The 21,779-nt window shown below is 41.4% G+C and overlaps 1 protein-coding gene across 6 annotated transcripts in view; it reads left to right on the top strand.

Moving 5' to 3' along the window:
* Positions 1-1,887: 1,887 nt before the first annotated feature.
* Positions 1,888-21,779, top strand: part of plxna4 (plexin A4) — a 244,786-nt gene continuing 224,894 nt past the window's right edge. Inside the window, exon 1 of one of the 6 annotated variants that reach the window (XM_013271211.3) lies at positions 1,888-2,014. Coding sequence is in view for 3 of the 6 variants with exons in the window: in XM_013271212.3 (XP_013126666.1) it covers positions 4,734-4,746 (13 nt within the window). In the remaining 3 variants the exon portion in view is untranslated. Of the gene's footprint in view, positions 2,015-3,769; positions 4,246-4,515; positions 4,609-4,632; positions 4,747-21,779 lie in introns of those variants that run through there. The other 5 variants (XM_003445006.5, XM_019346942.2, XM_013271212.3 and 2 more) reach the window with 5 other exon arrangements.

The raw sequence follows: 21,779 nt of genomic DNA, 5'->3' as shown, positions 1-21,779 counted from the left end.
GGATGTGGTGGAACAGGGGACTCACATCTTGGATGTGCAGCTGACAAATCTGCAGCAACTGTGTCATGCGATTATGCCAATATGGACCAAAATCTCAGAGGAATGTTTCCAGCACCTTGTTGAATTCATGCCATGAAGAGTTAAGGCAGTTCTGGATCCAACCCAGTACTACAAGGGTGTAACTAATGAAGTGGCTGGTGAGTGTACATGAACCAGTGTTTAATCTCATTTTTTTAAGCTGAAAAGCAAATATACTGTTTGGAAAAAATAAAAACTTAGGAAATGGTTAACTTCAATTTCTGGGAAAGACCGTTAATTATCCTTCATAGCTCCAAAGCAACTACTCACGATCTTTGAAGTTGTTGTCCTTTTATCAGCAACTACTGTACTAAGCTTGCTTATACAACCTTGAATTTCTAACTGGCTTTAAATGAAGAGCAAAAACGATAAAGCAACATTGCTCAAAGCAAACAAATATTGTTTGGACAATAATCTCAAGGCAACCAATAAATGTAAACTTATTTTGTTATTTAGCTCTGAGCTAGCTAAAGTCTCATAAGCAGATGCACAAGAATCGCCAGCACCAGTTTGCTTTCAGGGAAAACTGTAGATATTACAATATTTTACTTTACGCCTGTCTGTCATTTATTGAAAAAGACCCTGTATATTTAAGCTGTCAAGACAAATATGTCCTTGGGTTTAATCAATATGTATATGGACATGCAGAACACAGAAATGATTGCACTCCTATGATAAAAAAATAATAATTACAACCCTATTATCATTTGATCCCAGCATGTTTGATCTGAACACAGACCATTGCCCTTTACATTAATTTCAGAAGGTCACACGATCCTGACCCTTTCACAGAATGACTATTGTCACTGTAGATTGCAGCACTATTGATTTGCTGTGCTTTGAAAGTTATCTCATTATTGAGCTCCACAGACTGTTGATTTAGCCTTGCTCATACTGAATAATTAAATGTGGCCAATAGGTATGTCAGTATCTATGCTTTTCATCCTCTAAATGACCTCAAAATCTGACATGAAGACCGGAGTATTACAAATGAATACATTTTCAAATCCGCTGCTTTTCAAAGAGATTTTTTTGTAAACCATCACCACCCAGCAAAACAAAGACATGGTTGGTTTTATTGCTTAAAATGATTTACAAGGGGTAACTTTTCCTCTGAGGTATTGCTGAATTCTTGAATCTAAAATCACAGTTTTTTAAATAAACCATTTTTTCCCCCCTTTTTGTATTGATTTTTAACTTTTCAAGAAATTTTAACCTGTTACAGAAAATTTAGGACGTACAAAGCACAAAACTATGGTGCATCTGGCCACAGATTCTGGTAAGTGTATTCAAACTCTTGGAAAAAGTCAAAAAGACTTTGAAACGAATGGATGTCAGGGTTAATTGCATTGAATGTGTTAAACCTTGTATTCCCATCTGGTTCAATACTGAAGCCTTTAATCTTCTGCCTGTTATTTGGTTCGGTTATTGCTCCATACAAGATTGCATACAATTTTCTACTCATCCACTTACCTGCACCACCGAATTTACCGACTACACCTGTCATTGGCAGTTTAAAACTATTAATTGGCTCAGCTGTGTGTGTCTACCTTGTTTGCCATAAAGGTTGGGGCAGTGTTTCTGTCAATACACAAATCCAACTGATTACTGTGAGAGCATTTAAAATCAGATAAACCGGTTTTAACTTTCAAAGCTTTACTCTGGCATTATGCTTTCAGTTTCCTCATGAAGGATGTGGCTCTCCTAGTCGAAAATCACCAGTGAATACGGGCTGTCTGTTAATGGGAAAGAGCGCCCCACCAACACAAGCTACAGGAGGGGTGGCACACCGGGCCCAGGTGTTGCCAGTTTTGCTGATTGCCATCAGTCACCCCTCCCCCACCAGCAGCACCAGCAGGAGAAGCAGCTACACACAGAGCAAAGAATGTCCCAATATGCACATTTTTCTTTTCCCCGCAGTAAGGCAGAAGTTTGGGTGAGAGTAAAGATCAAGACTATATGAAGCAGTTATTACTAATCCTGCATGACTGTTTAAATTGTTCTATCTGCTCAGCCTAACATGTTTAGTGTTGTAATACTGCCACCGTAATGCTGTAATTCTGCGTTGACTCTCTACAGTAGATGTGCCGTGTTTCTGTTTCCGCTTGCTTAATTTACAGGCAGGAATAAATGACGTTCTTAGGTAGTAGATCATTATAATGTAGTTTTCTGGGATGTTTGTGTTACATTCGTGCCACGTTAATGTTCTGGTACAACTTTTTTTTTAAAGATTAAAAACGCTGCCGCAAACAACAGTCACAAATGGCCACAGACCGTTGCAGAGTCGCTGAAGCACTTACAGCCTTCATTTGTGTTTGTCACTGTCAGTGGCTGTAAAGTTTCTTTGGCCTGTAGGTGGGGCTCTGATGCAGTGTTTTAAAGCGAGGGACCTCTCTTGGAAGCGAGAGCACGGAGGCAGGGAGGGAGATGAGGCAAAGGGGGAGAGGATGCTGCAGCAGGCGCCAAACCGCTCTATAAGACCTCTAAACGCACACCACAGGATTAGACATTAAACAAGGATGCATGCCATAGAAACGAATCTTTACTCTCCACAAGTTCTTTGAATAGCTAGCGCTCGTCTTCATTATGATTTTTGCCAGATCAAATCAAATTCTAATATTTAAGACCACCGGGGAACATTTTAAAAGTTATCTTTGAACTGGAAATATTAATTGAAAGAAGCCTGAGCAGGTCCCCAGTGTGCAAAATTCAGTCGATGATGATGATGATGATGGATTTCTTGTGAATTGTCTCTATATGAACATAAGGAAGCTATTTTATGGAAAAATGCATTATTCCAGCACCCACGCTGCTTATTTCTTTAAAGACCTGATTACATAATTAGGCTTTTCGAATATTAATGGCTTAAAACGTATTGGGGGGGGGCTCCTGAGGCACGTTTAAAGATCATCAATGAACAGAAAAATGCAGATTCTAATCCCCCACATCTATGCAGGATTCGTAATTATGTTGCTGTGTTGCCTAATCTTTATCTTTAAATGATCCTGCGATTAGGTATTCAAATCCGATGATCTGATCATTTCACCCCGGTATTGTAGCGTATTTGTGTTAAATTCCCCTTTGGCATTGCCAAATCCCATTCTCAACGGGATGAATGCATTACATAAACCGTCTGCTGGCTGCGGGACCCATACCTAACTGTATAAACCTCTATTTTAACAAGGCACGGGCTCCATTTAATCCCACATCCTACCAGATTTATTTTATTTTATTGTCTTAGGTGGAAAATATACCTTTCGAATTGCTTATCTCTTAAGATAGGAAATGTACTTTTTTCTTCTTGTTTAGAGATGCTGACGCGTACAAAGCAACTACACAGGACCCCATATGGGGAGTTGTCTCACTTCCTATAGTCTCATATTGATGATCGCGATAACGTGTGCTTTTATTTGTAGGCTTTACGCACTCGGTGTTATTAATGTAGACCTAGTTGCCAAGGTCTTAAAATGTAAAGAAAACAGTCCGCACTTCGCCTCCAATCTGAGAGGTTACTGCAGGCAAGTCATGAACCTTGGTGAAAACAGTCGTCTTTTACAGCGGGCGAAGCTCCGTGCACTAAGTCCCTCCCGGCTTGGAGATTCGCTGTGAAGCTGCAAACTCCGAAGCAGCAGCCTACTTCTCTCTCTCTCTCTTTCCCTCCCGCTCTCTCTCTCTCTCGCACTCCGCTGCAGCACCCTTAGCACCTCAGTTGAGCAGGAGCACCGCACTGAGTCACATCTATACACACACGTTCTCTGCACGCATTTACACGCACACATACGCGCACACAAGCACAGCCTCCTGCAGTATCCCATACGGCGCAGCGGCTTTTCCAACGGCATACCAAGTGCGTCCTCGCCGGGAGATGGGAGGTGCGGCTCCCGGGTTTCAGAACACTCTGAGAGGCTTAGTAGAGTCCTGCTGATCGGGGATGCTGCTGGAAGTCCGCTGCTGTTTCTTTCTCCCGTGCAGGAATCGCTTCTAACTACACCTTTACCGGGGATTTAAAGTGGACAAGCCGTCTGATCAGGATATAACATTACTCTAAGCATTTCATTTTTTTTGTGAGGGGAAGGGGGGAAGAGTAGAAGGAGTTGGGATTGCTCTGGACGTGCCTCTTATCCGCAGTGTCGATGCGGCTGTGAATGATATCTGCATAGATTACAGGTAAGGAACGAGGCTTGTCACTGCGTTAGTTCCCACAACCGGGACTTATATTTGCAGTCTGTTGTGGGCATCATAGCCGGGTTTGGGGTTTGAGGTTCCCCACTGCACCAGCCAGGTGACGAGAGGCGTGTTGCACCTGTTCTAGCTGCGCCATGCCCGCTCTGCGCACTCCGATGATCGGCCGGATTTTGTTTTTAAAATCCACTTGGATCGTCTCATTATAGCCCGAGGAAGAATTGTAGGACAACCCCCCCCCCCCCAACAAATTCTGCAATTTGTTTTAACTTGGGACCTCAAGTTGACCGAGTTTCCTCCGTTTTCATTGGCTATTCGTACCCTTCATCCCATGTGAGCCACGGAGAGGTGCGTGCCCAAATTGTGCTCGTTGCTCTTAGTTCCCACGACTCGGTAACTATGACGGTTCAAAACTGTATTATTTGTCGGGGATTCCGCGTCGATTTTACGCAGTGTCTTCGGAGGATGAAGCAATGCGTAGGACTGGTATGTAGTGGCGTTCAGACTCCTGGACCAAAATTAAGATATCGGAGGTGGCTGAGCTTTACGAAATGCAAAGATGGAAATGGAAAACTACCCGATGTTTTATTAAATATGGTATTTATTCATTTCTTTGGCCTTAACAAAAAGTTAACATCTTTCTCAAAAATTTCAGTCATAGTTCTTTCAAAAAGTTATTTAAACCGTGCAGTATTGGAATATTTCCTATTATTTTAGTAGGTTTCCACGCAGGGCTGAGTGCATGCAGCCTGACACTGTTCAAGCACGCTGCTAAAGAACTTTTCTAAACAGTGTCACTGTGGCACAATACAGCATGTGCATATCACAATGTTTAGTTATTTTGTTCGTTTAATTGCGCTTTGCTGGCGGTTTTTTTTTTCTTTTTTCTTAAGACTATCTACGGTTTGTCAGCTATCTCAGCCTGCAGGAAAGCCCACGTTAATGTGCCTCAAACTGAACACTGGGACATTTCTCCCCGTGCGGATCCACGGTCGTAGGGTCGGTCAAGGAACCCTGAAGGCTTTTGAACTTGACCGATGTGGATAGACCACTGCGGGATGTACTTCACTTTCGGTTGAGAAGAAAAACCTGACTATACGGCATTTGGTCTCTCTGGTAGCAGGCTACTCAGTTTAATGTAACTTTATCTTAAGGCTTGGATTTTATGTTAGCACTTTCATTTTCATGTCGGAGCACACTACGGGTATGATTTAGGGCTAAACTTAAAAAAAGGATTAAGGGATCATTTCAATTGCTTTGATGTCTTAACAAAAGAAGACACGAAAGGCGCATTTATGACATTGTTGTCTTTGCCACAGGCACTTCTATTCGCTTAAATGATATTCAAGCCTTTTTATGTTGAGTAGCTTATAAACTCAGCTGTGGCTGTCTGGAGTGCTGATTGACCTGCCGAGAGAAGATTCAAACAATAATCCACAAGGATAGATTTTTCTCATGCTTCCACTTTTCGTAAGTCACATGCAACAAAGTGAGTGATAGAGTGATGAGCAATTTTTCTGTCATCACTTAAAGATATTCAGCGTCTTGAAATAATGCATGTAATTCTGATAAGAGCAGCTTGTGGCACTTTGCTGTCAGCACATTGGACTTAGTCTAGATTTTGGTTGTACACAGGGTAAATCATCCCCGTTGGCTCAGCCTTGTTGTGGGTCACTTGAAGCGATTTCTAGAGATTTAAGCAAACTCTGCCCTGTGGTATGATGCAGCTCTTCAGTCTCCTCCATCCATCTCCTTCTCCACTGCTTTCTCCTTCCTCCCACCCTCCATTGCACCTCATGCATGGAAAGCAGCTTCTGCAGCCAACCAAAAATGCAGATTCGTAGTACAGCATCCACAGTGAGCACTCTGAGCTCCTCTACTGGTTTCCCCCTCCCGCTATCCACCTGCTCTCTCCACACTCAATGCATCAATTCAATGTTGCCCTTCAGGTCCCTACTTGATATTATCCTAATGTAAAGGAGTGCGCCAGCGTTTTTACACAAATATCTCGCAAAATTGTACTTCTAGTTGTGTTTTTGATGAGCTCACCAAAAGTCTCATGCTTGTTCAGTGCAAGAGCATGGCTGAAGGGACGAGGCTATGTGCTTTACAATCCATGAGGGGCAGTGTGGCTCATAGGATTAAGTGGATTGATTGAGCCCCAGTACATGGCTGATGCTGGCATTAATTTTGATTTTGTCTCAGTTCCTACAGTGAATCATGTGTTATTGCAAGTTGAATAAGTGACTGTGAAATAGTGAAATAGTTGTTATACACAATGTTTCATGACATTTGCTTAGATGTGCTGTAGGTTTGGAAGGTAAAGAAGTGACTGAATTTCGTACATTTTGCAAAGAGGGCAACATTGGCATCAGAGTTCACCCGGTTCTTTAACTACTAATTAAAGCAAATGAATACAAAAATATGTCTCTTTACTGATTAGTCGTCCACTAATGGGTGTTTTAACTATCTGTGGTGGTGAGGTAGTAAACAGCAACATGCATACAGGAAAAATGCATTCAGCTTTTTCTTCTGCGCTTTGTGATTTAGTCTGGCAGACAGCCTTCTGTGTTTTGTTTCCCCAAAACATGCATTCAGAATATGCACATCTATCTTGTTTCTGAATGTTCCCGTTTTTTACTCAAATTGTCTGTGTGCTCAGCTGCTGTCAAGGTCTTAAGGCAAAAAAATATTTGATCCCTGAGCAATTTGAGAGTCATCTGTGTTCAGCCTCCTTGCCCTTCAGCCAAATTCCAGCTCAGTCCTAAATTCTTAGCTCTCAGAGCACTCATTCTCATTCCTTCCCTTCCCGTCTGTTTCCCTCTCTCTCTACGTGCTGTCCATCAAGGCCTGATGGGAATTGAAGCAGCACCCTTTATCTGCCTGTAAGCACCTCATATTGACATACAACCCCCTGTCTGTCGGCCAGTGTTACGCCTAGAGGGCCGGGGTTTGGACCCGGAGAGCACGGCCTTGTCAATATAATGGCTTGCTAATGGATAAACTCTCACTCCAACCTTGGCAGTAAAAGACGCTCATTGCATTTTGGTAGTGGTCCGCTTGCAAGAATAAGCTCCATAGAAAATCTTTGCAATGTGTTCGTGTCAAGGGGGGGAAATTGTGAATGAATATGAGTGGGAACTCTTAGTAAGATTTGCTGTAGCGATATAAATGCCTGGTAGCAGTGTAGGCAAGACCCAGCGGAAGTGTGCTTGTGTGTCTCTGTGTGGGTGTCAATGATGCATCTGTGACTGGCTGGCGAGGTCCTATATGAATACTCGGGTCACAGAGACGTATCGTCATGTCAGACTGAATGATGTGTCTGTGGATTGGACCTGAATGGAGCTCTCTGTTTGTTCTTGTTCTTTTTCTGTTGCTCTCTTTCTCACTCCATGTCTCTCTCTCTCTCTTTCCGTCGCACTCACTCACTCATACACACTTACAACCCTGTGGGCTGCGACAGGACTACCAGACACAGGCTTGTGTCCAATTAGACTCCCTCCTCTCTCATGCCACCAAACACCACCGAGGAGATTGCAAATTGTATTTCCGTGTCACCAACTGTTCTCCCCACTATAATCTGTCTCCCATATTTTAGGACAGTCGGAGACATGTTTCTTTAACAAGAGCGGCAGGGATAGTATAAAATTGGAAGAAATATTTTCGGTGTCTATTAATCCCTTCTTACTTGATCAAAGTTGGATTCTCTTGGCTTATTGGAGCGTGATAACCTTTTTCTTTGTTCAGGATGAGCGCAATACATGGTGTTACACTTTGAATTATCATTCCATTGATGCATAAAACCCATCTTTGTTATCTTGTCTGTATGGACATGACCTTGGAGTAAGCTTAAAATCTGGTATGCAATGTGTGATTGGGTTTTAGTTGACACTTAAAAAGATGCCATTTCTGACTGACGGCCTGATGGCTTTAATCTAAATTCCAATTTAGAGGGGGTGGGTAGATTCTATGCTACATTAAGGGAATAATTGCTTACAAGTATGTAATTAACCCCTTTTTTTAATGCACCAAAGAGGTGCACATTGATGTTTGCACAGCAATGACAGCAGAGATATCAAGTGAGGATCTCCAAACAATAGGTGCTGTGAATTCTGTGGGGAGAAATCAATACATGTCACCGCATCCAGTTTAATGAGAACCTTTGTTCTCCTCTGAATAGTTTAGCCGTCATATGCGGAAGAAGAACATATGAGTGCATGTGTGTATGTAGACACATACCGTAGTCAGCATCTTGGCCACAGAGTCCTATTAAGCCGTCGCATGCCTTTATAATGGACCCCAATCCATGTACACGCTACTGTATCACAGTCGCACCACTTTTTATTTTCTCCTTCCAGGCTTCTATCATGCTTTCTTTCATCTTATTACTCAATTCTTCTCTCTCTCCTATGGTTTCTGCCTCTAGCACTCTCCTCCCATATCTTTCTGCCACACTCTAAGCTGCCAAGCACATAACTTTATCTTTGTGTATTTGTGTGTGGGGATGGGCAGAAAAAAAATCCAGACTGTTGTGTCATTGGAATGACCTATGAAGATGGATATAAACCGAGAAGGAGACATGGGATGTTGTTTTAGATGAGAATCGGGGAGATGTGGAAAGTCACCGATGTATCAGTGGGTTTGCCAGACTGCTCCTTTTGATAAGACCATATTAAGCGTTTCTCCCAGGTCTCTATGATTCATATGGAGCCGTGAGTCTGATGTATAAACAGCTCTCTTTGATGCAGCAGCAGATGACACGCTGTGGCATATTGGCTCTTATGCCTGTGTGTGCCAAGCCGAGCATGACAAGCAGTAAATTAGTTTTGTTTCAGATGCATGAAATGATGAGAAAATTGCAGACGGTCTTAGGGCATTTTTTTTTCCTTAGCTATCTGTCATTTACTCCTTCACTGACGCCTTAAGTCCACGCAAGGATTAGGCGCCTAATGGTGTTTTAATCATGCCTGTTGGAAGAATGGGCGTGCAAGCATGTACGCATGTTCTATTAATCGATTTTTGACAAAACCTTCTCAATATTTTTCATGCAACCCAGTCAACATATGAAATTTGGTCTCATTATTCAGTTCCTTGAATAACAAGTTTTGTTTTAAGTGAGCATGCAATAAGAAACTATGCTTTTATAGTATGTTTTTTTTATAAGCCAGATTTCAAGTATATTGTTTGAGTCCATGGATCATCCTCTCGAGCAACAGCAGGGCTGTCAGTTTGTTGTAGCAAAGGTTATTGGTAGCATGTTTGTGCTTGACACTCTTGTCCCTACTCCGCTTTGACTTTATTGCTATCATAGCTCTGGATTGACCTCAATAAGTGCTGTTCTTTATAAAAGTTAACATTTCAGCTTGAAAAGAGAATCCCTGCTTACTGCACTAGGTACTAAAAGAGGTCAGCGGTTTCTTTTGGGATGTGAGCAGTTAAAGTGTTAGCTTTTTTTTTTAGTAAGTAATAAGAAGTAGACAAATATTTCTTCCAGCTTTTTGGTAAATGCATGTTTGGTAAATCTTGGAGTACATAACTTATGGAACAGAGTTATGTAAATAAACTAGACAAAACATGCAATTGTAATCAGTTACATTTCTTAGAATGGAATTTTATAAAAATGGTAGTGATTAGAAATTCACTTCTGAATATGCTCTTTTCCACAAAGGCGTATCTTTTGACTAAATAGTCGCTCTACTACATTTTCGCAGTAGTGCCTTCCTTTGGAATATTTCCGGACAACATGGGTCAACAAGCTTTTGAGGAAAATTTAAGTGCAACACAATCCAGGGTACAATTTCATAAAGGCAAATCCACATCTAGACGGGCAGCACTCATTTGCCAGTATGCGATCAAATTTTGAGCATTGTCCTTGATTGGTTCTCTTGTTTGAATTCGCACCGCCTCTTGTGTGCCTGTCAAATCAGTCTGTATTGCTCTAAGCTACTTGAGTCTGCCAAGCCTGCGAGCAGCCTACCGCGCCAAGGCGAGTGGCAATGTCTTTGGACCAGAATGCCTTTCAGTGCTGGAAATTCAGCAATATTTTTCTTTCTGGTATCCAAAATAGACTCTGCGGCAATGAAGTGCTGCAGTAAAGTACACAGAAAGCAGTATTACTATATATTTGTTGAGATGACCGGAGTATTTAAAGTTAATATGTCTCGCCATTCTTGTCACCCCCACACACTCTCTGTTCCGCTCTTTCTTGTACCCTCTCTCTCTCACTTCCTGTCTGCTGTGAGTGTCGGCGGTGTCAGGGGGCATCAGTATTCAGCGTCACCACAGTAATTGTGAAACAGCGGGTTCAGAAAGGACCCCTGCTGTTCTATAGCCAGAAGGCTGAAGGGAGGATCTACTTTACTGTAATACCCTCCCCTGCATCACCCACCTTATTCTATCTCCCCCTTCCCCCCAGGATATATCATAGACTAGCAGCATAATGTTGGGGATATTAAGGAGAGACTTAACAAGGCTTACATTGGGTTTTGTGTTATTCTTCTCTCTGTGTGCTACTCCCTTTTGAGTTTGGGATTTTGCCTTCCTTGAGTATATTTTATTTTCTTCTGCTGATGGGATTTGGAATGGCTCGTGTCTGTGCAAATGCAGTGATTGACTCTTAGCCAAGGCCCAACTCTCGCCAACCGCTGTGATGAACAATTTGTTGCTCTCCTGGAATAAAACCCTTTTCCTTTGTCATTTTTTTAAGTCTCTGACTTTCGGCGTGATCGAATTGATCGCTTTGATTAAACTGTTCCGAAAAGTGACGATTGCATCAGAATGTGAAACTTAGGACATGCACCTCACCTCAGCTATTTATCTGATAATTATCTGTTTGGTTTACTTTCCTCGTTGTCACGCTTTCCCTGTGATATTGGTGGGACTGATGATCATTAACTGATTTAATGAAATCTTTCTGCATGCTGGAGCTCAGTGAAAGGAGGTCCTGTTAAATCTTTCCCCTATAGTTACTCACACCGTCCTTACCTGCTACCCACACAACTGTTCCTATGGCAACATGATTTGTCAACTGAGAACCCCTTCACAGCAATTGTAATTACTCGTGTGCTTACCTTGAAAAATAGTAAGCGGCATTAAAGAGACACGGATTGTTGATTCTCTGGGCTTCTTACCTTTCATATGACACCAAAAGGAGATGGAACATCATCTCTTAATATATTAATCGGAAGTGGAGGGAAGATCATTGATGCTTGTTGATATTCTAACCAGTGATGACTGTGTCACTGTAGATATTGATTGGTTTGGCTGAGTCTTGTTAGTGGCTGCTGGAGTGTTTGTAGTCTGGCACTTGTCATACCCTTAGGTATTTTTTTTCCATCCTTCCATCTTGAGCAGAATGGACCAAAGGGCTGCAACTATCTTTTATTGATTAGTTAGAAAAATGATTGACACACTGGAAACAACTTTTGGTAAGCTTCAAGGTAGTGCTAAGAGAGTAGGGAAAATAGGGCTCAGCTGGAAACAAACTGCTGACTGAGATGGTGGATATTGCCGGGTATACCTTTGTCATCAGGGAATACCTTTAACAAAAAGCAATGTACATGGTGTGCAACAATGTTTAGGTCAGTGGTACATGTCAAACTCCACATGATGGTCAAGGCCTAAGGTTTCTCAGCTAAACCTTGCCCAGGGCATGATACGATCTCTGCTGGCTTTCCTTTCTTTTCATAGTGCATCCTGCTGCTGTTTTTTTTTTTCCAAGGAAATGATACACCCACCTGTGGCTTTCCACATGACATAAAAAATGTGTTTTGATCCATGGTTCAGTTCTTTTGCTTACATGGCCAGTGTAGAATTTGTAGGCGGTGAACAGGAGTCACCATGTGCATGATGACGAGGACAAGCCTCCTATCCATACATGCGTAAATGAGCTATATTTAAATTTTAACCAGTTGTTTTTGGTTCAGCTATTTTTGCTAGGTACTAACCACTGCAGAAAACAAAACCTGCTGTTTTAGAGATGCGGTGACTGAGGCAGCAAATCATCACACTTTGCCCCTCAGAGTTGCTCAGATCCTCATACTTACCTATTTTTCCTTTTTCTAACACATTGACTTCAAGAGTTGACTGTTCACTTGCTGCCTAATATATCCCACAGTTTGGCAGGTGCCACTGTAACAAGATAATCAATGTTCTTCACTTCACCTGTCTGGTTTTAATTCTGTGGCTGATTTGGAGCATATAGAGCCTTTCAGTACTGAGCCCACATCTCCTTTTTGCCACCTCCCACACAGAGCACTGGGAGTTCCTGTAGACATAATGCTCCGAATCCCCAGTTGACAGACTAGCAGAGGAAAGGTTAGCCACTTTGTTGTATTGCATCAAGCTATTCTCCCTCTCACTTTTTCCCTCTGTTGGCTCAAAAAAAGGCTGTCCCCTCTCTCTGCGAGTCCACAAACGTAACTGTGGAGAAAGCACAAGGTTTTCATCTCTCCCTCCCCCTTCTTTTTTTGTCCATCCGTTATGCATTGTCATGGCAGTCCTTCCAGCTGAGCTTTGATTGGGTTGTTCTGGGCCCACCGGCAAATCTGGCAACCAGATAGTTATGTGGTGTGTCTCTGTCCATGTGTAAGTCGGCGTGTGTAAGAGGGTTTTCTTCATGTCTCTGGGAAAAAGCAATGAGATGAGGTAAAGCTTTCAGAAAATCAAAGTATAAAAATGGCCATGACAAGCAGGGAAAAGACGAAAGCAAGCGAGGATGAGAGGGAGGAAGAGAGAGGGGTAACACGCTGGATAATAATTTGCATCCTCTCACTTGCCACTGTGAACGATGGCTGCCTAGAAAGCTTGTCTGATGTGTTTATGCCGTAGGCTTTGAAAGATGGAGTTAAAGGGAGAAGGAAAGTTTAAGGGGAACCATGCAGTGGGAAGGGAGTGGTTGTGGAAAGGCATGTAATGAAGTGTAAACCTGCCTAAACTCAGTTTACCCACATCTTAGTTGTTGTGATGGCGCTCACACATATCTCAGCTGAAGAATTTTTTTTAATGTAAATTCATAGCAATGTACACACCACCCGGCTGAACACCACCGTCTGTCAGTTCTGATGCACACTTCGCACTCTTGTGCCAAGAGTAGTTAACCACTGAGCTGGAGCAGCTCTACTGGGCAAACTGTGGCTGCTTTGTCTGCATTTTATCTGTAAAAAGTTTTCATATCACCGAATATTGGACAACATATATGCTGATACTGATATCAGCAGACGAATAAGTTATACTAGGGACCAGCAGCTCTTTGCAGACATATTCTAATTTATGTCAGCTGGTGGATTTGTAAATAGTCCTGCATCTGTGTTTAAGAGCTGTGCTTCCTTCAGCGTCTATTTTGGCAGCCAATAAGCCCGGCCCTGGAAAGTGAGTATTCCTGCTTTGTGAAACCTGATCCCAGTGGATGGTTAAAAGTTGACAGCACAAGTCCTGTGTAACAAAACTATTGATGTGGGGCCACCTTTTTAAAACTTCTTGGCAGCAATGACTCTCTTTGTGTGTGGAGTCCTGGGTCACTACACAATCTAATCCAACAAATAATGACACAAGACGTAGAAGAAAGCTTTTATCTTTCTAAGTTTTGATCATTTTTCGCTAAACAAGTTTTAAGACATGTTAAGTCATGTTACTGTAGTGGGAAGATGATACTGCAAAATGCCCTAGGGATCCTGCAGCAGGAGGGATTTTGTGTATGCTGCACATTCTTCATATTCGCACACACCTTTGCACGTTTAACTGTTTATATGCCTCAGTCATGTTGAAACATTAGATTTTGGTTGATATTCTATTTTGTAATGGTGCAAAAGCAAATTTGAAATCACCCATAGTTATGTCTATTTTGCATGCTCTTTGAAATACTTTGGAATATTACTTTAAAATGTCCGAATTAACCCTTTTAATGAGCATTGCATCTAGTTTTCAGATCATTCTTAGTGTCTAGGGTATTAGCGCCACCGTCCTTCTGGTTTACACTCTTTAAATTATCCTTATTTGAGCTCTCATAGTTCAACGAGCTACAGCATAGCAGGAGAAATTTATTAGCTAGGTGCTTATATAAGCTGTGTGTTAGTGTTTGCATTACCCTCAACAACAACCGCTTATCTACACAGGGTGCATAAACTCTTTTGCGAGAATGACTCCCATGATGCATCATTGGACTCATTAATTAGATATTAACATTGTCAACATGTTAATAACAAGCCCAAAGGAGACCCTGCACTGTCATTATTGACAATTACTTGCAATTACTGGCAATTACTACCAATTAAACCATGCAATTCTCAGTCTTAGTAGTGTAAAAACTGCATGCTTTCTTCATAAAACAGTCAAAGAATGACATAAAATCACAGATGTGCACGTGTGATGCATGTGCCAACAGCGGTTACATGTTTTGAAATAATCTGAATTAAGAGTGAACATGTGTAGTTTGCAGAGCGGCTTAAATATCACGTTATTTAATCACCACAATTCCTTATCATAATGATTTTCTCATTTTCTCTTTGACATTTTAGGGAAGTGACACATCCACTTCTATACTTCTGCTCATTTATCAACCGTTTCTTCTTCTACCTCTCGGTCTGTGGTAGTACTAGTTGTACAGCACCATTGGCTGAATGTGTTTAAAAATGGAATATCTCAGCAGCTAGAAGGGCACTTCTGACACTTGCTGTCAAACTGCTAATATTTCAGTTTTCCCAGACCATTATGGTTGGGCCGCAAGTCTCTGCAGATGTAGACATTCTGTCTTCACTAGCATGCCCAGTATTCTCCATCCATTCCACAAGGTCTATACTTAGGTAATTTATGGTGGATAGACATGTGAACAGGCTGACAAAGTATGACGTGTGCTGTTTCTAGAAGAAGAGTGGGGACAGGGCTATATTTTTCTTTCTAACTGAAGCAACTGTGAAGTCAAGAGTGAGACAGAATCAGAGGTATGTGACAGATGACAAGTTCCTTTGTATGACAGTACATCAGTGTTTCTATCAGACTTTAGAGCTGTTAATAGATACATCTATTTGCTGTGATGCACAAAAAACCATTAAAATGGAATGTAGTATTTAGTTTTCCACTGAGGCAGTCAAAGTGTCTTCCCGACATGCACCGTTTTCCACTAATCTGATGGGATCTAAATCAAGTCGCAGCAGCAGTCTTAGTAGGATATGCAAGCACAGGATTAAAGTCCTCCTGAAGAAGCCCAGGCATCAGCAGACATTCAAGGACCAACGCAGGCTTTTGGCTGGCATGAGGAGAGACTTTGATGAAAGTGAGGCTGTCCTCGTCCAGCAGCAAAGGGAATACGAGGACAAGGTTCACAGAGAGGAAAGGGAGCTAGTGAGGCAGAAAAGGTGACGCCGACTCAGATGCAGGAGACTCAACAAGACAATCTCTTCACAGAAGTTTTTAGCCAAATGTCTTTGTTTGTTTACCGCAGCAATTCCATACACTGATTTGAGTCACCTTGACTCTTCTCTAACATAAAAGTGACCGTATTCTGAATAACAGACTGCCATGTTAGCTGAAGCTAGCAATGTTGCATAGCTTGTGATTCTAGGGCTTTAATACGCTGATTCAACTCAGTGATCATTTGTAAGGCGGTAGCTTGTGCCGCTCTCATATTGTGGGTGTTCTAATTATTTATTGAAGACCACCAAGTATAAATTAAAAATAATGTTTATTGGTTAACTTGAGCATCATTTCAGAATGATACTTTATGTAATCGTTTAATCATAATAACAGTGATTTTTGTCTTGGCTTAGTAGATCAGCAGGGGCTGGATACATTTTTTGGGAGATAAAGCGAGAGAAACAAAGAGAATAACAAGTTCAATATAGGCCAGTCAGCTGACCTTGTTCCAGCTGTGCGTAGTAAACCAGAAGCTGAGATCTTTAAGACTTTTCTTCCATGGATTATGAGGGAGAGCCGTAATCCATGAGCTTTAAGCAAACCAAATCATCCACGGAAGTGATGAGGCGCACAGATGTGCATGGTGCTACAGCGATGTGTATGTGTGTGTGAGACAGAGAGACAGCCCCTATTGTGGGTTACAATAGGATGGATTAATAATTTTGTTTTGTCCAGTAGTTCATTCCTTGTCCTTTACACCGAGCTTAGCAGAGCACACATGCACCTTATACGCAAGCACACCTGAAAGACCAGTTTTTGAAGAAATAGTGCTGCAGAAACGGATTGAGAGATCAGAGAAGAAAAGAAATCTGCATTGTTTTTTCCCATTTTAGTGTAATCACCACAAAGCCTTCTAAATTATCAAGCTTTCATGTCTAAGAAGTTAATCTCAGAGGTCAAGTCTGTTTTAGCTCCGGAACAGAGAGACAGGAAGACAAGGAAAGCAGAGGCTGCATGCGGGTCACACGGGATTTAGAGGGAGAACGAGACAGAGGTATGAATGTAAAGAATGAAAGAAACTGTCATGAGTAAACATCTGAACTGGGCCAGGTTTGATCCTGTACGGAGACTCAGCTAGGAAACCCGATTTAGTCAGCTGGCGATTTAAGAAGTTATTTTGTCATGGAGTAATAGTCTCTTCATTTTTTTTCTTCTCTGGTGCCACAAGAGCTGTAAGCACCTGAAAATAAACACTGTCCTGATGGATGCCAGCAGTGTCTTGGTGTCTGAGTGCATGATAAAGCATATGGGATGTCAGTGATAGCGGCCCCTATTTGATGTGAATGATAGAACTTGACTTACATATGGAAATGAGCAGATACTTTCATTTTAAGTCTGACTGACTCTACTGCCCTTAAAGTACTATAGGGTAGTATCTGGGGTGTAGCTGTGTGCACTAGTGCTGTTGTGACTATTTTACACTTCTGTGATTTGCTTTGTTCTACCAGCAGTGTTAGATTTCTATCCTTGTTAATGTGTTTAAATATTATGGTGACAATTTACACGTGCTTTCCCTCAGGGCATCAGTAGTCTCTCTATAGATCAGTCTCTTCTTAAGGTCTGATCTATTGTGAGTGAGTACTCAAAATGTGCCTGCATGTTGCATGATCAGGCTTTTTCACAGCAAGCATTTTGGCATGTAATAACAGGAAAGTAAAGGTATAATTAATTATTTAATTGGCGTGTCCTATTTTCATGACCCTGGTACTGTTCAGGCTCTTGTGGTCTTTGTTACTGGAATATCTTGCCAGGAAGAAACAGTGTTTGAAACCAGACTGAAGCTGTGCTGCTTTCATATGCATTTGACTACTACCAAAGTGTCAGATTGATGTGCTTGGCTTACTACATGTAACATGCATGTTTTGTGTATATGCATCCTCTAAATGAACATTTTTTTCTTTCTTTTTTTTTACATAAACCTCATAAATTCCTGTAAATTTGATGCAAGCATAACCCTAAACGTTATCGTCTGTAGCTAGAGTATATTGTTTGTAATGACTGCAGGTCTATAGTCTGTCATCTGCAAAATGAAGTGTTATAATTCCTGATTTATTACCTGCTTAAGTGGCACTGGCACGCTCGGATATTGCTCAGTGACAGAGGTGGGATAAAGAGAAGGGGTGCTAATGTGAAAGACCTTTAAGGATGCCACCCCTGTTGGAAGTGAAGTCCTATCACAACTCAGTGAGACTTGATTAGCGATTATTAAAACCTCAGAGGTGCCTGTGTTCGCGCAGCTGTTAATGCCGTGCCGACAACTTCATTAATATTTTGCAACAAACATCTGAAAATTACATCGGCTGACATTATTACATAAGATAAACAGTTATAATAACTTGCCCCCGCTTTCTGTTTGATGAACTAAGTAACAAACTATTTCTTAATCACATCAAGCATCTCTGACATTTCTAAAATGCAATTATTTCTCCTCGGCAATCAATATTCATTATGTGTTATCTATGAAAAGCTAAGGTTGGACGGTAATTTTGGTCATGCTGGTGTGACGGTGAGGAGCTTCAATTGAGAGAGCGTGAGATAGAGCACTTGCAAAATTACTGATGAGCAGCAGCAGCACAGCACAGATCCTGGCTTAAAGGTAGCAGCAAACCCATTTCACTCGCTTTAACCAAAACACACAGAGCACACTACATTGAAGTGTCTTGTTTCAGTGTTTCTCATACCGCAGCAAAATATCCACAGTCATTTCAGCTTCGAGCAAACTACGACTCATAATTAATTACTGTGTTGAGAGGAGAAAGGGATACTGGAAACCAGGGATGAGCTGGAGAGAGAGGGTGAGGGAGGCAAAAGACAGATAAAGAGAGCAGGAGGGGGGAGAAATTTGGCTCACGAAATAACCGAAGAGCTGAGGGAGGAGCTGGGAGGAGAAGAGGTACAGGTAAGGAAAAACGGATGGATGGAGAAAGAGGAGGACGACGTGCTGGGACTTAAGGTGGTGCCATTCGGCAGCCGATGGAAGTGAGAGCTGATTTGTCTAAACGGCCCTGCATTCCTGTCTGCTCGTTAGAGTGGGGAATAAGGGAATTGGGGGGGAAATGGTGAAGAAAAAAAAAGGCTAGAGCCTTTGAATTTATTCTGTGAAAGCGGCTGTCAGACAGTGCCTAGCAACACCCTTTAAGAAGGAGGATTCCTGGCTGCATTTATTGTAATTACAGCAAAATATCTCCTTTTGATTCTGAGTAAGTTGATATGTCACACCATGCCTATATCTTAATGCAAAATCATCAACTCCTGCATGCGTGCTTCCTTTTAAATATAGATTAAAGGGAAACATTAAAGCCCTGTTTTACTCTTCGCATAATCATACTTGAATTGTTACCCCTTTGAAAGTTTGCCACAGTCATCTTCAACTCAACCTTTATTTATCATTTAAATCTATTTCAACTACTGTTTTGTTATTCCGTGTTTTGCAGTTAATTAACAAATAGCGATGACGCTCTTTCATCATGGGTTTCTTAACAGGGATCGTCTGATTACAATCCTTAATGGGTTCTTAATCATTGTCGGGACTGTAATTGATTAGAGATTCATTAAGTTCACCCTTTTGTGGTCGCTGCTCTATGCGAAACCCAGAAGCCCCTCCTATTCAGGAAGTCATACACAGTCTAACGAGCAATGTGCTGACGACAAGCCAGTGGGCTCTTCAACAGCCCTAATGACATTAGAGCCTCTTGATCTGGACCGATAACACACTCTCCCAATCACAGCATGCATCAGCACCCACTGCACAATGGCCCAGCCCGAGCCAAGAATGTGTGTGAGTGCAGAGTTTATCAGTGTGTGTGCGCGCGTATGTTTTCTGAGTGACCTTATTTTGGATCCAAGGACTGTTTTGAGTGTTATACTAATGCCATGAATGATATTGTAACTGAAGACACAATGCACAGATTATTTTCTGCACAGAAAACATTCTTGAGGGGCCGACTCAGAGCGTGTGTTTAGAAAAATGAGCACGTTTGAACGCCATCCCACTAAGGAGGATTTGTAAGTCTCAGATGTGAAAGAGGAAAAGAGAACGAGTGGCAAAAAATGAAAGAGATTGAGCAAGGAGTGGGGATGGGCAGATGTCAGCTATTTCTCTAAAATCCAGAGGGGTTCTTCAGTTGGATCTTTGCCTAGACCCCTTCTTTGAAATGCTCTTACTCACTCTAGGAGCATGAAAAGAAAGTAGAGACACCCAGTCTGAGAAAGCAGAAAGTTTGTGACACAACTTGAGTACGCCACACTTAAAATGGATCAGTATAGCAAAACACATACGTGTTACTTCTGTGGGGGAGACTGGGGCAGTTGTAATGGGGCGACTGTAGCGCAGCAGAAACGACCTACAGTGAAAATGCTTACGCTGCACATGCTCATTAGGATTCTCTCTCTAGATTTTACCGTTAAATATTTGAGCCACGATACCCGTCAGCTAAATGAAAGAATACAGCCTAAACATTTTTAAGTTACATTATTAGATACTTCTACAGTAATGTGATTACTTTGCAGATTTTTTTTGTTTGAGATGTAATGGATTAATATGATGTGTTTATTCAGTGTTATAATTGCCCCTATTTACTTACTTCTATTTACTTACCATTCGCACATACATATGTTCCTTTCATCAAAAGATGACTAGTGTATTTCAAGTACTCGGAGTTATAAAGGAAAAATGTTACAGTTACCCCCAGTCTTCCCTATTAATAATATATAATCCGTCTGCTTCACTTTAATGAGGAGGCTTCTTTATATGACCATATGAAGGGCTGTGCTCACATTATGGTACCCCTATCCTATTTAATAGTGAAGTAAAAGTAAGTTGGTTGTGTTCTATAGAAGAATTTATAAGACATCGCCTCCCCCCCACCAACACCGCCCTTTTTTTTTTTTTTTTTTTTTTTTTTTTTGTAAAAGCCTAAACATTTCTTTATTCATGCAAACTCACAGAGGACTCTTTAGCTAACATAGCCCAATGTAAAGCTGGATTTAGTGCAAGGCTAATGACAAAAGACAAGTGTGTTCCATTCATGACGGTAATGTTTAAGAATTAGAACCGGAAGCTATAGGATAACATTATGTCAGAGAAATGTTTGCCATGTGTTGATAACTGGACCAAATAGCTTCTGACTGCAGTTTCAGTAAAGCGAGTGGGCATATTTACAGTGTTGCTAAGCTCTTGAAGGCTGTTTTTAGAGGTGTAAAAGTAGTTCGAAATTTATTATGCTAGCAGAATTACTTGCCAAGTTTTCTGTGCTGGTATTTTCAGGTAACACAAGTTCCTCTTCATTTGGCATTTTAGTGCATTGCTCGCATGTATACCTGTTAACAAGGACAATGCAGTATGTAGACAGTGTTGTATGTGGTGTGTGAGTGAAAGTCATTGGTTCAACTGTGGGTATGCATCAAAGCAATAAGAAGTCTCGGAATCACTCAGTCCAAGAATTAAAACATGGAGCTGAAAATGAGAATAATAAATCTACTTTAAACAAACTGAGTAGTGGAATCATTTCCACCAAAATCTGCAGTTTTAAAAACTCAGTTATTGCTTTTAATAATTAAACATAATGCATTGTTTGCAGCGCCCTGATGCTTGTAAACACTGCTGATTGCTACAGCTGTAGTTATAAAGTCTGAATCTCTCAGTCAGTTATCTTCCATTCATGTGATATGTACCCAGTTGACAGTACAATCCCAAGGCTTTCTTTGTAATATCAACAGCTCTGTGGTGGATTAGACCTCCTAACCCTGATCTTGACAGGGTATCTGGTGACAGTAATCCATGCTGCTAATCCATGTCTTGATGTAAACACCAAGGACACCCTGCTTTCTCTGTCTTTCCTCTGTGTCCTCCTTGTTTTCTCTTTCCACTGCTACTTTGCTGAGAGAAATGGGTATTCCATCTGGTTTTTTTTTTTTTTGTATCAGCAGGGGTTAGCTTAGCTTGATAGAAGTCTTGGACTTGATCACTCTTTAATCATTGCTTAAATTTTTGTCTGTTCCTTTGTGTGTGTTTGTGTGTGTGTGTGTGTGTGTGTGTGTGTGTGTGTAAGTGAGAGAGCTACATAATTATTGCACTTCTTAATTTTCTCTTGCTGTGCTTAATAACAATA

The sequence above is a fragment of the Oreochromis niloticus genome, linkage group LG17, assembly GCF_001858045.2.
Source record: "Oreochromis niloticus isolate F11D_XX linkage group LG17, O_niloticus_UMD_NMBU, whole genome shotgun sequence".
Lineage (NCBI taxonomy): Eukaryota > Metazoa > Chordata > Actinopteri > Cichliformes > Cichlidae > Oreochromis > Oreochromis niloticus.
The sequence above is the reverse complement of the archived record's forward strand: the minus strand, read 5'-3'. Positions and strand labels throughout refer to the sequence as shown.